Here is a 17157-nt window from a genome sequence, read left to right as displayed (position 1 = left end):
AAAATACCTAAGCTTTTGTAACTTAACTATAGTTGTTGAAACTAAAGGGAGTATATGAACATAAGGAGATTGGATGGAAAATTTAGTTTTGTTTTTACCTATTTTCGAAATAAAACTGGAAACAAAATAGAGATGAGATGTCATTAAATTATCTCCACATATCACTACTGATTTTTTATCCAAATTCTTAATTTAAAGCAGCTAGAATTTTACCTATATTCGATGGATGATGTGGAAACAAATAAAATAAAATAAAAAAGAAAAAAAAAGAAAGATGTCTCATTAGAAAAAACAAAAGATAAATATGAGAATGGTTATTTTTATTTTTTTCCTTTTGGTTTATGGTATTGTGTGAAAGAAATTATCAAATATAGTAGAAGCTACAAAATATAGTAAAAACTACAAGAAGGATCTGAAAGACGTAAATTTGTTAGAAAACAAAAATTAAAGCAAGTAGCAAGACTTTCTAACCAAAATATATATCAATCTGTCGCATTTAACAATGTTATCTTCTAGTTCTAGACAAGATAGACAATAATAACGTACAAGATTGAGGATAAATATTGAGATAAAGAAAAAAATATATCATGGAAGAAAAAAGAAGATAAGAAATTTGCATGTTGTACATTTGTATTCGTGGTTGTAGCAAGTACGGTTGTCTACTTGTCTTAATTAGCTGGTACAAATTGTCTACATAATTTTTCAATTTATATAAATTTTTTGGGACAGATGATCAATAGGAAATATACTACAAACGAAATCATTTGAAGACATACTTAACCAACCCAGGAAGATGTGTGTACATAAAATAGTCGTCCCAATTGATAATCTTCGGATCAATATAGAAAATCTCGGTCTCCACTCCAGTCACTGGCAACAGTTTTTGTAAATTTGCCGTATTTGTATCATCGAATCTGCGTGTATGTATACGTCATATTTTGTTATTATAGTTCGATATGTTTACAGTATTAGGCCAGGTAAAAAGGAGCCAGCCAGGTTGAGATTAGGACCAAAACTTACATTCCATAGAAAAAGAGGTAAGGCTGATAGAGATCGACAAGCCTCAATACCAAACTTATCTTCCTATTGAGATCCCTAAATTTCTTCTCTAACGACTTAAAAAGTACCATGTTCAGTAACTCAAGTCCCTATACAAGCCAGAATTAGCATACGGATATAGTTAAGCAATTGCATGTTAACTCAAATTATAATAAATTCACGAGATATGGTCAGAAACATTACCTTCAGAGGAAGTATATAACGGATGGTCATGTATCTATGGAAACTAGGCATAGAACTCAAAACGTCTACTTTCCCGACCCGAACCACCTTCCCTTCTTTGTTGGTCCATGGTTTAGTTGTAAAATACCTGTACGCTATCTCCGGCATTTTCTCGTTTTTGAATGGATTTTTCATTGAAGAAGTCACATGATAAATCGTCTCTTTCTGTCTAGCAGCCTGAGCAGCCATTGATACTAGCATTGTATTAACAACCATATCCGCAGGTATCTGGTCGTCCATCAAGTACGTCAAACATATCAAATAAAAACAACTCAGTAATATATCTATAAAGTTTCTCTATGTGGGGAACATGATATTAAACAAAACAAAAGAGTCATATATATAATGATGAAAGTAGGTACCACATCCGAAACAGAATTAATATCACCAAGGAAGCATGTGAGTTTTCCAGTACCGTATCCGGCAGCTATACTATCAATTGTCCTATACATTGATCAAAGAGTCGTTACTTCACTATTTTTTAAGACTAATAAAGAAATTATCATCTTATTTTACCTGATGCCCTCGGTCCAACCGGGGAATGGTTCTTTGTAGGTGCTGGTCACAATCGAAGGACGAATTATCACGAGCGACATATCTTCTCTTTTTGCTCCAATAATCATTTCCCCCATTGCCTTCGTAAACACGTATGTGTTTGGCCATCCGTACACCTTTGCCCTATTTTATATATTGTATATATATTAAAGAAAATTAGAATGAGCTAGAAATACAACTTTGACATATATAGGACCAAATTAAATGACCAATGTAAATCCTAGGGATCACCTTGCATGTCCAAAATCTTTCATGGCTTTTGTGATGGTCTCGGGGGAGGCTCCGGTGGCTTGAAGCTGGCTATGTTTCTCCTTAACCAACTTCTGCTCTTGATTGATATCTAGGCCGATGGCTCCGTTTAAAGTCTCACCCATACGGTAAGGTGTTTCCATTACCACTCCCGATTTTTCACCACTTACGTAAGCTACATATATAATAATGTTCTTAGAATTTAAATTATGGACTGGATTTGATATAGAGTATTTTTTTCTGGAAGTTTTTTTTTTCTTTTGTGAATTTCGTGTTTATATATATACCTGTCGACACATGAACAAAGACTTTAACCTTAGCACATCTCTTGGCAAAGTTTAGGGCATTGGCAGAACCTAATGTGTTTATCCCGAGTGCTACATCATATCTGTAATTGATTAACGTGGCAACTTTGACATTGTTCGAAAATTTACAAAGTTGAAAAGGAAAATATGAATAGACCGATAACGTATTAATTGTATTTAATATCACTATAGTATTAGAATTCCTTATTAAGCATTTGAAAACCCTTTTTGATAATTAAATATTACAGTTTTAGCGTCGATGATGATAGTCAAGTTTATTTCATAATAAAGAAGAAAAAATTTAGTGTTGTAATTCATATTTACCTTTCATCGAAATTAGTAGTTGCAGCTAAATTAATAATGGCATCAAGTTGCTGGACCATTTGATCTTCCAACTCGGAGTCTATATGATTCAGACCCAAGTTGTCAAGGCAAATGTCTCCATTCACAATAGTGACCTTTTCCAAAATAAGATTTAGATTTTGTCCATATTTTTCCTTCACCACCTTGAATAGGTCCTTTCCCAAAATCTAGAGACAACATTTGGAACAATTCATGGGTTACAGATTAGCATGCTAAATATTTCATCTAACAAATATGCTGTTAGATCAGAATTTTTTTGTCTGTATCAGTATTTTAATATAACCGGACAAATCTTAACCCAAATTTATGGTAAGTCGAGGTTTCATTCACTCGATATAGTTATGGATCTTGTGGTCTATATATATATATATATATATATATATATATATATATATATATATATAAAGTATATTGCAGCAAACACAAAGAGGGAATTAGTATCTCGTGCCCCTGACTAAGAGGGCAAATCCTCAATTACTATGGGAGGGTGATGTGTGACTCTTTGATTGAATCAATGTTTTGCAAAGTAAGAAATGATACAAACCTCATTGTTAAACCTCTCAGTAGCAGATTTCTCGCCTGATGCTCTTAGAAGAAGATACAATTTCCTCACATGTGGTGCAACCCGAAGTATCTTCTCCACAAAAACTGCATACATGGGTAATATAGTAACATAAAAATTATTTATAACTTATAATACCTAATGTAGGTTAACTTTCATTTTTTAATCTATAATTATAATATACACACATAGCATATATCTAGTCTCGTACCAAATTTTCCCTCGAGAGAAGCAAAAAAAAATTATATAAATCTATTTATCCAAATGAAAACAAAACTAACACCCTACAAGGACAGATTCGTACGTCCCTACCTAACAAATACGATGATCTACAAATACTTGCATGCATGGGATATTCTTAATTTCTTATTCAGATATAGTACTATGTACTATCCAAAAATCTTTGCCAGTTCAGTTATTTCTGAGTCGTAAATTAAATGGTATAGTGAACTTTCACTCAAACATAAAATGACTCACGTAACTTTTGTTAAGATTTAATATGCTATATAAGATTAGATAGCAAATATACCCGTTAATTACAATTACTAATTAGGTAGACGTCACGAAACTTTATTCTTGCTGATATATCTAGAGAGAGAGAGAGAGAGAGAGAGAGAGAGAGAGAGATCAGTACTCTTTCCTAAGAACCCGGCAGCTCCGATCACCAATATAGATTTGTTGTCAAGGTACTGGAGAACACTTACGAACTCCTTCTTAGACGACATATCGTGTGTGGACAGAGTACAACAGCAACAAAATAATTTGTGTGGAGAGTTTAAGATTTCTAATGGCTTTATAGAGACAAACGCTAATGACCGCACCGACACTACATTCCCATAGAAGGATGTTATTTGTGGTCGATATATACATAATAATTTCAAGGGTGACGAAACAAAACTAATAAATTTAATGTCTTCCCCACTTTCTAAACTCTTTATTTACACGCACCAGAAAAATTAGAAAGTACACACGTTTTTTAGATAAAATACTCCCTCCATTTTATAATATATAATATCTTACAAAATTTATTTTGTTTTAATAATATAGGATTTTCTCAAGTTTTTACAACTTCAAAATTAATTTAATATTTAATATTATTTTTTAATCTGCGTGTTTTTACTTAAAATATTGTTACGATGAAACATCAAGTTTTATTTCGGGTTCGAATAATATTCGAACCCGATCGGATATCCGAACCTTAAAGATACTGAACCCGATCAGGTTTTACACAAAACCCAAACCCGAACTGAACCACCTATTTCGAATCGGGTTCGGGTTCAGGTTTCGGATTCGGATAATATACCCAGGGCTAACATCCTATACTTCAGTTGGATTACTAAATTCTTTCCCCTTAAAGAATGGTCGATCTTTAACCACAAACGATGGGTTATTAAATGCATATTTAATATCCACTTACACAACAATCGACGTTTTGTGGGCATCCACAACTACGTCGAATTTATGTGAAGGTTACATTAGATTATACCTTATTCGTACGTAAGTGGTATGATCTAATCTACTAAAGAGTCTAAAACAAAAACAAAACTTTATTTGTATATCTAAGCATCAATTAGTATGTTGATCAGCTTTTAGCAAGCAGAGAGAATGTATATTTTACTAATCCTCCTTTATATTCTACAATACTAATATTTTCAGATTTTAGGGATCAAATAAATAAAAGTATTATATATATGTGGTACTAGAGATGAAAATAAGCACTTGATTTTTGTTATTAGTAAACTACATATATGGATTTATCATTAACAAGATAACATATAAGTGCCATTTTTTTCTAGTGAGAGAATCCTTAAACATATTTAAAAATATATATATACTAGATAAGGCCCAAGTAATAACGCGGGTAAAAATTTTAAAAATAATTGAGAATAATTAAGTAGTAATAGACATGTTTTTAGATTTTATTTTGTAACATTTTAATATTGAATATGAACTTCTCATATTTCATTTTAATACTCTCTCAGTTCTATTATATAAGAGTTTGAAGGCTTTTTGCATTATTTTATAATATTTTCTCAAATTCTATGTACAATTTTCTTTTAATTTGTTTTAATTAATTTAATTCGGTTTAAATTAGGTTATATTTGTTTTATTATTTTATTTAGTTGGTTCAGTAAATAGTGAACCAAGCAAAACCGATGTTTGTGGGTAATTAGGTGAAAACTATGTTTCAAAAGAGATATAGATCTTGAACTATGGAGTCTGAGAGATATAGATTGAGAAATATTTTCTCGGAGATAATATAGCACGTGGTAATAGATTGAGCTCTATCTGGCTTGATATGATATTCTCTTGGAGAAATATATCGTTTTCCGTATATTTTCTTATTGGTTGAAGTTTTATAAATGACATAAGATTTATTGTTTATTATTTTTTTCCACAATATTTATTGTTTATTAATCTTTGTATTTTTATCCAAAAACTCTTATAGGACATGAAGTACCATTTAAATATCTATAACATCGTAATAAACAATATTTTAAGTTTAATTATACATTTAATCTTAATGCATAGAACTATTTATTTTATATCAAGCACAATTAATAAATCATATCAAGTCTATATCTTAGTAAGAATTGAAAATACAAATAAAAATTAACAAAATATAATTCGCAATAAAACTGAATCCACATATTTAAGATATATTTGTTATGTTGTTATCTCATAAGTACTAACTTTAACTCATTTCATAATCAATTTTAAATAAGTGAAAGTTATAAAATAAAAACATATATAAAGATATATAGACATTAACATCAAATTAGTGAAGATTCATTCCTATAAATTATAAGATATTTCGTATTATCTTATGTTTTAACATATGCATTACAAAAATACATGTGTTCAAATTATAAAATCAAACATAAAAATATGAATAATATTCTTGAATCAATTTTTTAAAAATGATACATATTAATATTTGAAATTTTTTAATCTAAAATAAATTTCATCGTTAGACATTCATTTTAGTAATCACATTTAACTATCTATTTCATCGTAAAACCATAATTCACTTCTTCATGTATTAGAGTTAAAATTTTAATAAAAAATACTCATATGAGCATCATATGAGATAATATGTATATTGGTTAGTATTTTAAATTTAACAATAAACAATCAGTCAAAAAATCAGGTAACATCCACAAAAAATTTGGAAATCCAAATCTAACGTCCACACATTGTCTCTTTGTTGTTCATGATTTTCTACCGTATTCAAAGTTTTGATTTGATATGGGATACCACTTAGTATATATCTTTATATATTTCAACATCTGAATGATACAATTGACATGTGTCACGATCTTGTTAATTAGTAATTTTGTGATCTGAATTTTTTTTTCTTAAACAAAATGCAACTGCACGGTACATATGCATGGTCTATATACTCTATGACCATTACAAGAAAACACACGATTAAATCATAATGATCCATCAATAATCAGCGACGATTTTGGCATGTTCATTATTCGTCATTAATGATCGACTACTAGTGGTTAATTAAATTAGAAACTTGCTTAAAAGTAAACAACCATTGCTAGTTCATTACGAGTTACTTTGGCAAAACAACGATGATGACATCACATGGCTAGTAAACGACACACTGCAAGTTCGAAAAAAATACGTTAAAACTGGAAAAATAGATTCCAATAGATGATATCGTTGTTGCTTATTAGCGACCGTTATCAACGAATAGTGGCGGATCCAGCAGATCTTTTGAGGTGGTGCAAAAAAAACCCAAAAGTGTTCAGTTGGGGATTTGAATCCTTTAACTCAAATAATATGTGGTGCATCAATGGCCACTAAGCTACTTATATCACTATTAAGCAGGGGCGGATTTAGGTGTAAAAAAGGTGGGGCACGTGCCCCACACTCATTTTTGATAATTATTCAGTTTGATCTATTTTGAATAACATATCTTAGCACAATTGGTCAAAAGTGTCACATACTATGTCAAAGGAGAAGAGTTCGATGCCTCTCATCTACAATAATTTATCATTTATAATGTTTTGGCCTTGTATTAATATTGCCAAAAAAAATTTCAAGTGCCCCATGTTAATTTTCTTCCTAGATCCGCCACTGCTATTGAATGTACATAAACTAAAGGTTTTATACTTTTATCTGGTGTACTTGCATCCCCTCTAATGAATGTGGGTCTGTCCCTGTCAACGAAAGCATTTTAGTTTGTCAAAAGATAAGAAAATAAAATATTAATAGTTTAAAATGATCCTGAACTGCTCAGGGCTCTTGATCTAGTTCATGTGCAAGTGCATCACTTGATAATTTCTGTATATTAAATAACTAATAGTCCCAAGGTATATATTTTTCCAGCTCATGCTGAGCAACAAACTCCTATCCTTCAATACCCTATGCGATAGATTACCATTCAATGATTGTGTCTCCCCAACTCTGCTGACCCGAAAAGGATACACTAAAAATTTGATGGTGGTGGTGTCGTGCATGATGCATCCCAAACATCCCGGCCGATCAGACAATTCATCTAACAAGAGAGAAATGATTAACTAATAAAAGAACAAACTAATATACTTAGGTCATGAATGGCGATATAAAAAAGCTGGAATGTTTTTTCAAAAAAAAAATCCGCATTAATTACATCAATTAAATAAATTATATTGATTTGCGGTTTTCTAAAATACAAAAAAATAAACCTATTTTAATTTTTGGTTATGTTTATTTTGAAACACGCATTATCTCTTAGAGTTGAACCCAGACAAGTGTGGAGTCGAGTGGGCTCACACCGTTGGAGGGATGGTCTTGGTGTGCAACAAGGACGTTGCGATCTGTTAGTGCGGGTGAATTATAACATCCCAGTTTCATAGGTTTGTGGAGAGGTTTAAAAAATTGATTTGGCCACTGTATCACCAAAGTGCACTTATCTTTTCGATCAATGGTCCTGAGAGAACTCCACAGTTAAGCGTACTTATGTTGGAGTAGTCTTAGGATCGGTAAACTTCCCGAAAGTGACTGTCGGAACTGTGCAAGTGAGGACAAAACACAGGGAAAGATATGTGGTGATTTGTAGGGAAGGTAAAAAGTCGTTAAAGCCTCCTGGACGTAGCAAATCGGCCGTTAGACATGACCCACTAAGATGTAACAATCAAGACGTTACAACTTCAATCATTTTTACCCATCGACCTAAAGCGATAATCCAATTAATGAATTACTTTAAAGTTCATGACACATAAGGACATTGGCCGTAATAGTCTCTCAATGAGTCTCTCATTCAGAAAAAAATATAAAATATTAAAAAGGTAAAAAGAAACATGAGAACCTTGTGAGAAACTCATTTGACAATGTTTAAACATAATTGATAAAATTTGAATGAAAAATAAAAATTATACAAAATTTATTAAAATAAGATATTTAAAATACTAATAGAAGTTCTCTCCATTAGACATGCTCTAACAAACATTAATCAACCATGCTCACTTAAACATATACATGTTGTGATGCATATAGTGTAGAGCTAGACGACTAGTCTTAATCACCATGAATCTAGAACATCTCATTTTCGGACATATTCCACTATCTCAACCATATACTCTTCGGATATCTTATTTGGCATATCTTTCTAAACTTAGTAATGACAGATTTTGAATTCATGGTTCTGTCTACCACGATCATCACAACCATTAACTAAATTTATGTGGGTATATGTGTTTGTGGATTTTTTAATACTTCTTATTTTTATTTGTCATTTTAGATTTAATTTTTTAATTTTATTACTTATCGTTTTGTATTTCTGATGTAACTTTATGAATCAGATTTTCAGTTTTATTCCTAACTTTTAGCTTATTAATCACTTATATCAAATAAAATAGTGTATTAATGAGGGGTAAAGCAGAAAATTTGATTGTTTTCTTAATATATGTCAAATTATCTAAAATGACAAAGTAATATAAAACAGAGGAAGGAAGTAATATTATTTGAATTATTTTGGATTGGGTTAGAACATTTGATATCAATTATATTCAGCGAGTCTTTGATGGAAAAAGAAATCAGAGTTTGTAACAACTTGCAAGTGTCCCTTTTGGCATTTATTGTGTATTAGTGGATTAAGGGTTTGCATTTATAGTATTTAATATATTTTGTAAGTAAAAACAGTAATACTTTTTTTGTTTCATAATAAGTGTCATTTTGACACTTTGACACTTTGCACACAAATTAATAAAGTATATTATAATATCTCTTATACTCTTTAAATTTAAATTGACTCTTGATATTCTTCAATGAATATGAGGTTAAAGTTGAAAATTTATGTTTAATTTTACATTGAAAAACTAAAATGACACTTATTTTGAAACAAAAAAAAATAATGCTAGAATGACACTCTTTGTAAAACAGAAGGAATATAATATAAATGTTTTTGGTACCGAGGCTGGTTGAAGTTCGAGTACTTAAACCAGTATCCAAACTCTCTAATTGGGTCATGATTAGAGTGAAGATCGACTATTTCGGTAATTTGTATAATTTTAAGATACTTTAGATTTTTACAAAAAAAAATGATACTTTTGGAACTAAATTTAAAAGGCAACCTAAAATGTTACTCTACTATTTAATTGGCATATTCCACCATGAATCAATACAATAAAACTTAAAGGCTTCTCACCAGAGCATGACACCTCATAGATTTAAAGAAACCTGGAGCTGACACATAATTTAAAACAGCTAGCCAATCAAAATATAATGATTAATACAGCTCAGATTTTTGAACCAATGTTAATTATTCTTGATTCCACGTCACCTTCTATCTACTCGTAAGCCTCTGGCCGACCAAATCAAAAAGTCAAAAGTCTCGCTCTTCGTCTTCTTCACGCCATATGCTTTTCTTCCTCAACCCATAGAGAAAGAGTAGCGGCTGATGTGTTCATTAAAGTTGTAACAGACACTATGTGTATCACCACCAACATATCTTTTATAATTGTCTTCTCAAGCTAGAGCGTAGTTGTAATGGATTTGCCATAGTTTTCACCCGAAGTAAAAATGCAACACATTTAGAGAGTTAGGCCCTCTCTCTCTCATCTCCTATTTCTCTCTTCTTTGGATATCTCTCTTTGATTCTCCAATTTCAGTCAATTTTCTATCACAAAACCGAGAAGAAGTTTTTGAGACAGATAATTTGAGTAGAAGTAATACCAAAGATTTTCACCCAACCCACAAACTCGATCACTACAAGAAATGTGAGTATTAATAGCACTAAAAGATAGCGTTTTTTTTGTTTTCCGCAATAAAAGAGATAGACACTACTTTTTAGTAGCGGTTGCGTATTGGTTATGCTATTAAAAGTGTGTGTGGTTAGAAAGTGTGATTTTTTTTATTTTTTTTACTTTGAACTTATTTTTAATTGCATCTGAGTGTATTTTGTGTTATCTTATGTTTAACCGAGATTTCATTTTTTTGTTCCCCGCGTGTTAAAAATTTTGGCCTCACACTAAAAACTAAAACACTTAGAGAAAAATTAATAAAAAAACCTTTCAGTCTCTCTCGCTCTCTCTCTCTCTCACTCACTGCACATCGTGGTCGTCACCGTGTGGATTTCTCAGCTGTTGTTGATCCCGTCATTTTCTTCTCTTCGTCGGTTCTTGAGGTACCATGTGATTTCTCAGCTGTTGTCGATCCCTTTGTTTCTTGTATCGATTTAGGGTTCTTTCTAATAACCCATTTCCGAATAAAATATTCTGGGTTTAGGTTTTTGTATCAATTTAGGGTTCTTGTAATAACCAATATTCGATTAAATTTTCTGGGTTTTGTATCGATTTTAGGTTTTGCAACTGGAAATCGTTGTTTGTCTGAATTTTCTTGTTATTTACAGAATTTTCTTTGTCTGAATGTCCTTTGTAAATTGTGTTTACAAATTCTACCCATCTTTTGTCGAAGAAGACTTTTTCTGAATCGTAAGATTTTGAATATTTTCTCCTTGTTTTTCTATATTGTTGTTCTGTAATGTTAGCTAGTTATTTGAGTGTCTGATCAATTGGCTTTATATATTTGGTGGAGGAGCTGAGTTGTGTTTACTATGGAGAAGTCATGGGTTTGGTTACCTAGGTATGAAACTCTCGGTCATATTATTATAATTTTAAATTATTAGTGTGTATAGTTATATTGATAGTTGGACTTGTTTTACTTACATGGATAGCAGTGAGTATGCTGAAGGGGCAAATAAGTTTGTGAATGCTTCATCAAAATCTTTGGGTTATCCTACTGAGATTTTATGTCCGTGTATCAATTGTCGTAATGTTAGTCATCAACCGGTAGATGCGGTAGTAGATCATTTAGTGATTAGAGGGATGGATCATAAATACAAGAGGAAAGTAGTGTGGAGTATACATGGAGACACAAGTGAAGATAAGAATAATGATGGTCAGAGTTCTGGATTGGATGCTTATACGTTGTTTAGGTCAGCTTTCAGTGATGATGGGGATAGTCCACAGTCAGAGAAGCCTAATGGATCTCAGTTTGACAATGGTGAAACTGCAGAAGATTGATAGTTTTGTAAGAAGTTGAATGAAGTTGAAACACCACTTTATTCGACATGTCACAATTACACCAAAGTCTCTGCAATTATGGGCCTCTACCGCATCAAGGTGAAGAGTGGGATGTCAGAAAACTTCTTTGACCAGCTTCTGACGATGGTCCACGACATGCTGCCTGATGACAACGTACTTCCAAAGTCAACAAATAAGTTGAAAAGGTTCTTGAAGGTATTTGGATTTGGCTATGAAGTCATACACACATGCAAAAACGATTGCATTCTTTATAGGAAGCAATATGAAAAGATGGAAACCTGTCCAAGATGTAGTTCTTCAAGATGGGAAATCGATAAACAGACTGATACTGTGAAGGATGGAATACCTGCCAAGGTCCTTTGATATTTTCCAATCAAGGAAAGATTTCAAAGGATGTCTAGATCAAGAAGAATCGCTGAGGAGTTGCGTTGGCATTTCAACAATGCATCAGAGGATGGTATAATGCGACACCCGGTGGACTCGATAACTTGGGCTCAGGTCAATGGCAACTGGCTAGAGTTTGCTGCCGAACCTAGGAACCTTCGACTAGGTATTTCTACAGATGGTATGAACCCTTTCGCTATTCAGAATACCAAATATAGTATGTGGCCAGTGTTCTTAGTGAATTATAATATGTCTCCAGTGATGTCTATGAAGGCTGAGAATATTATGTTGATGATGCTAATCCCTGGGCCAACTGCACCAAGCAATAATCTTGATGTTTATCTACAACCATTAGTAGATGATTTGAAGGACTTATGGGAAGAAGGTATTGAAGTGTACGATGCATATTTGAAAGAGAAGTTCACACTTAAAGCTATCTTGTTGTGGAGTATTAGTGATTATCCAGCTTTAGAGACTTTGTCTGGATGTAAAGTGAAGGGGAAACAAGCTTGTAATGTTTATGGGAAGGATACACCACATAGATGGCTGAAGTTTAATAGGAAGTATGTGTATTTGGGAAATAGGAAACGGCTTAGTCCTGGACATCCTTATAGACGTAGGAAAGGATGGTTTGATAACACAGTTGAGAATGAGACAGCAAGAAGAATTCAAACCGGATCAGAAATTTTGAGGCGATTAAGAATTTCAAGAATGACTTCGGCAAACCATTGAGTAGGGATAGTAAAAGAAAACGAGCTGAGTTATGTGAAGATGATGTAGGCTCAGAGGAAGAATATGAAGAGGACTTTGATCAATGGCGGTGGAAGAAACGATCAATATTTTTTGAGTTAGCATATTGGAAGGTTAGTAGTTACTACTTACTTAAATATTTAATATATTACTCTATATTAGTCTTTGTTAATTAACTAACCCTCTTGATTTATTGTCTCAGGATTTGCCGGTTCGCCATAACATCGATGTTATGCATGTTGAAAAGAACTTGTCAGACGCTATACTGTCTATTATGATGAATAGGGCTAAATCAAAAGATGGAGTCAAGGCAAGGAAAGACTTGGAAGAGATGGGGATTAGAAGAAACTTGCACACACAAACCAGGGGAAAGAAAATTTACCTGCCGCCAGCAGCTTATTGGTTCTCTAAGGATGAAAAGATCCGATTTTGCAAGAGGTTAGCCAAGCTTAGAGGCCTTGATGGTTACTGTGCAAATATTGCAAATTGTGTTTCTCTGAATCCTCCGGTTATTAGTGGTTTGAAGTCGCATGATCATCACATCCTTATGCAAAACTTATTGCCTGTTGCATTGAGATGTTTGCTGCCAGAAGGACCCAGAGTTGCTATTACTCGTTTATGCAACTATTTCAACCGGTTATGCCAGCGTGTGATTGATCCAGAAAATCTTATTACTCTTGAGTCTGAGTTTGTAGAAACAATGTGTCAAATGGAGAGGTTTTTCCCTCCTTCACTATTCGATATCATGTTTCACCTTCCTCTACACCTAGGAAGGGAAGCACGGTTGGGTGGACCTGTACACTTTCGGTGGATATATCCGTTTGAGAGGTACTCTTTCTTATTTGTGAAATAATATTGTAGTTTGTTTTTAACTGTAAACATAATTGACAAATATGTTTTGGGATTGACCTGTAGGTACATGAAAACACTGAAGACGTATGTAAAAAAATTTTCTAGGCCAGAAGCGTGTATGGCGGAGGCATATTTGGCTGAAGAATGTCTTGCCTTTTGTTTAGAGTTTAGTAAGAGCACTCTACCAATACAAGAGGCCATCAACCGTAATGAAGATGTTGAATGTGATGAACATATCCTCGAAGGTCGTCCACTACAAAAAAAGATGGAAGTAACACTTTCATCTAAAGAGCTAGACATAGCTCATCAGTATGTTTTAATGAATACAGCCATTATGGATCCTTATATTGAGTAAGTTTACATCTATTTAATTTACCATCGATCAGTTAAGAATATATGAATAACATCTTGTTAATCTTTGTGACTCAGACTGCATTTGGAAGAATTGCAAGCTACTAATTTACGATGTGCAAGAGATGAGACTTATTGTTGGAAACTTCATACTGACCGGTTTGCAAAGTGGATAAAAGCAAAGGTTTGTACAAACTATACTATCATATTATCAGTTTCAATTCTATCTCTTTATTTAAATGAATAATGTAACCTTATGTTTAGATACCTACAAACTCATAGGGTAATTCAACGAAGCTTAGATGGTTAGCATTTGGTCCACGACATACGGCTCAAAGCTACAAAGGATATGTCATTAACGGCCATCGATTTCATAGAGACGACGTAAAGCGAATGACTCAGAACAGTGGAGTGACATACGAAGCTTTCAGTATGTGTAGATCTAGTGCTCAAGATAGTAGACAAATGGCTGACATGGTTGTTTACTACGGAGTGATAAAGGAGATCATTCTGCTTGACTATCACATGTTCCAAGTTCCACTATTCAAGTGCAGTTGGGCAAACAGAGGGTATGGTGTAAAGGAAAAAGACGGCGTCACTCTTGTGAACCTCCATATGAACCAGTCATCTTTTCTACAAGATCCATACATTATGCCATCACAAGCAAAGCAAGTTTTTTACTCTAGAGAAGATGATTCTTCATCTTGGTATGTTGTTATGTGGGCGCCACCTAGAGGTTATCATGAATTGGAGACAGAAGAGGAATTTGTTAGTGGATCAGTATCAGTCGTGCAGCAAGATGACCTGAATCAAGCGTCTGATGATGAAATTTTTGTGTTAGGGATGACTGTGAAGGGATTTTAATATAATAATATCAACCAGTGCTTCTGTGTTGTAGAGTTGTGAATAATGATATAGGGTTTTTACTAATGATGATTGTTGTTGTTGAAGGGTGAAATATGAAAGCAACTGATCCTAGTGTCCGACGTAGCAAGCGCAAACAAATTAATGAGGAAACAGAGATTGAGCAACCAGAGACACAAACGGAGACTGAGCAACCAGAGAAGGAAGCTGAGTCTGAGCAACAAGAGAGGGAAACGTCGCTGACTGCAAACAACAAAAAGAGAACACGAGGACCAACTAAGATGCGTAAATTGGCAAAAGACGCTATAGAGAAGGTAGATGTGGATTTCTCAGCTACTGACGAACATTCAGGCCCAAGATCAGTGACACTTTCATCGTTTCTTGGTGCTCTTGTGAGGGAGCATGTACCGGTACTATTTGATGATTGGAGGGCAGTTGATTGTGCAACTAAGGACATAATGTGGGAGGAAATTAAGGTACTAAGTGTTTTATGCTATTCTGAATGTGATTTCAATATTTTAATCTAACTCAATGTTTAAGCTTTCTGTACATTTGTGTAGGCAAGGTTTAATCTGGACGAAGGTTGGCAAAGACACAGTGTTTTCAAACAGATGGGTGTAAGCTGGAGGGCTTATAAATGTAGACTTGTTACTAAAATAAAAAAAATGTAAGAGTGGCATTGAGAGGCTTAAGTTTAAACCAAGCAACATTCAGTCTTTATCATCTTGGAACAATTGGGTGAAGAGTAGGACTTCCCCTGCTTTTAAGGTTATGTACTTCTTACAATTTTGTCTTATAGTTCATTGTACTTGCTACAAGAGTAATTAACTTTTAAATACTGCAGGTTAAAAATGAGAAATACAGAAACCTAAGGAAGTCTCAAATTCCTCACACAACCAGCTGTAAGGGCATGTTTCGTCTATCTATGGAAATGGTATGTGTGTCTTTCTCGTGTATATTGCACTTTTAAAGTGTTAAACGAAATGGTTACATACTTTCGTTAAAATTATAATAGAAGAAAAAGAGTCCTGACCCAAGGAAGGTGACAAGAAGTAAGGTGTGGTTAGCTGGCCACACTCACTCTGATGGGAGACCTGTGAAGCCAGAATTTCAAGATACAATTGTACGAATAGTTCTTTGAGTTAGCCAACATCTTTTTTATTTTAGAATCATGTTAAACTGGTTAACTGATATTGTTCACTAATTATTTGTATCAGGAGAAGATACGATCAATTGATAGTCAAATGGACTCCACCACTACTGAAAATGTAAGGGAAGACGCTATCAGTCAAGTTTTAGGGAAAGATAGATACGGAAGAGTTAGAGGGATGGGTAGAGGGATTAGTCTAAATAAGCTGGAGTATCTTAACGCTAGAGACGCACATGTTCAGAAGCTTGAGGCTTCACAAGCTGAAATGCTGGGCAAGATAGTAGAATTGTAGAATGAAGTTCGTTGTTTACTATCTGGAAGAAGGGTAAGTTTCACACTTGTTTTTTGATAATGGCCAATAATGGGTAATGGTTAATTAACCAATTCTGCTTTTTAGCCATCCGGTGCAGATTTCGATGCTTAGTCTAATGTTTCAATCACAAATAAAAGAGGATTAAGTGTAAGATATTGGCTTGGTGCGGGCCAGAAGTTGTTGTGGGGGAAGGGGAATTCTGCTCGTCCGACCCAAACTATAGGATTGGTCGTATTCAACTCGGTCCGGACGCGGCGGCTATTATTGTTCACACTGCTACAAATCCAGATGCATTTGTATGGAGGCCTACCAAAATGCTTTACACCATTGCTGAAGCTGTCGGACTTGAAATTCATTGGCCAGCTGAAAGGGTAATTTTGGCTTCAGACAACATCTCCACAACTGGACATAAGCCTGAGGTAAATTCTCGAAGTATATCATGTTTTATATGTTCATATCATTATGGATAGTAACTAATATATGAATGACTCTAGGCATCCGATGAAACAAATGATAAATGCAACATCTTTGCTTGGAATGTAACTGAAATTATTGGTGAGGGTGTAATTTGTTCAGTTGACCCAACTGACAAGGTTAACCATATCACTCTGGGTCCTAATGCTGCAATTGTTAAG

At 33.6% G+C, this 17157-nt stretch overlaps 2 protein-coding genes across 2 annotated transcripts; one reads left to right on the top strand and one right to left on the bottom strand.

The window, feature by feature from the left end:
- LOC104790700 (fatty acyl-CoA reductase 3) lies at window positions 591–4154 on the bottom strand. The gene is made up of 10 exons (XM_010516479.2): window positions 3950–4154; window positions 3298–3401; window positions 2715–2920; window positions 2373–2473; window positions 2068–2260; window positions 1798–1959; window positions 1644–1725; window positions 1243–1509; window positions 1021–1148; window positions 591–914 (listed from the first exon to the last, which is right to left on the bottom strand). Exons 1-10 carry the CDS (start codon window positions 4038–4040, stop codon window positions 761–763), a joined length of 1488 nt encoding a protein of 495 aa, XP_010514781.1. The 5' UTR covers window positions 4041–4154; the 3' UTR covers window positions 591–760.
- LOC104698838 lies at window positions 12252–15059 on the top strand. The gene is made up of 6 exons (XM_010414226.1): window positions 12252–12871; window positions 12979–13105; window positions 13195–13820; window positions 13908–14195; window positions 14274–14379; window positions 14478–15059. Exons 1-6 carry the CDS (start codon window positions 12252–12254, stop codon window positions 15057–15059), a joined length of 2349 nt encoding a protein of 782 aa, XP_010412528.1.

Source organism: Camelina sativa, chromosome 6, assembly GCF_000633955.1.
Source record: "Camelina sativa cultivar DH55 chromosome 6, Cs, whole genome shotgun sequence".
In the NCBI taxonomy this organism is placed as follows: Eukaryota; Viridiplantae; Streptophyta; class Magnoliopsida; order Brassicales; family Brassicaceae; genus Camelina; species Camelina sativa.
Note: the sequence above shows the minus strand (reverse complement) of the source record. Positions and strands in the feature narration are given on the sequence as shown.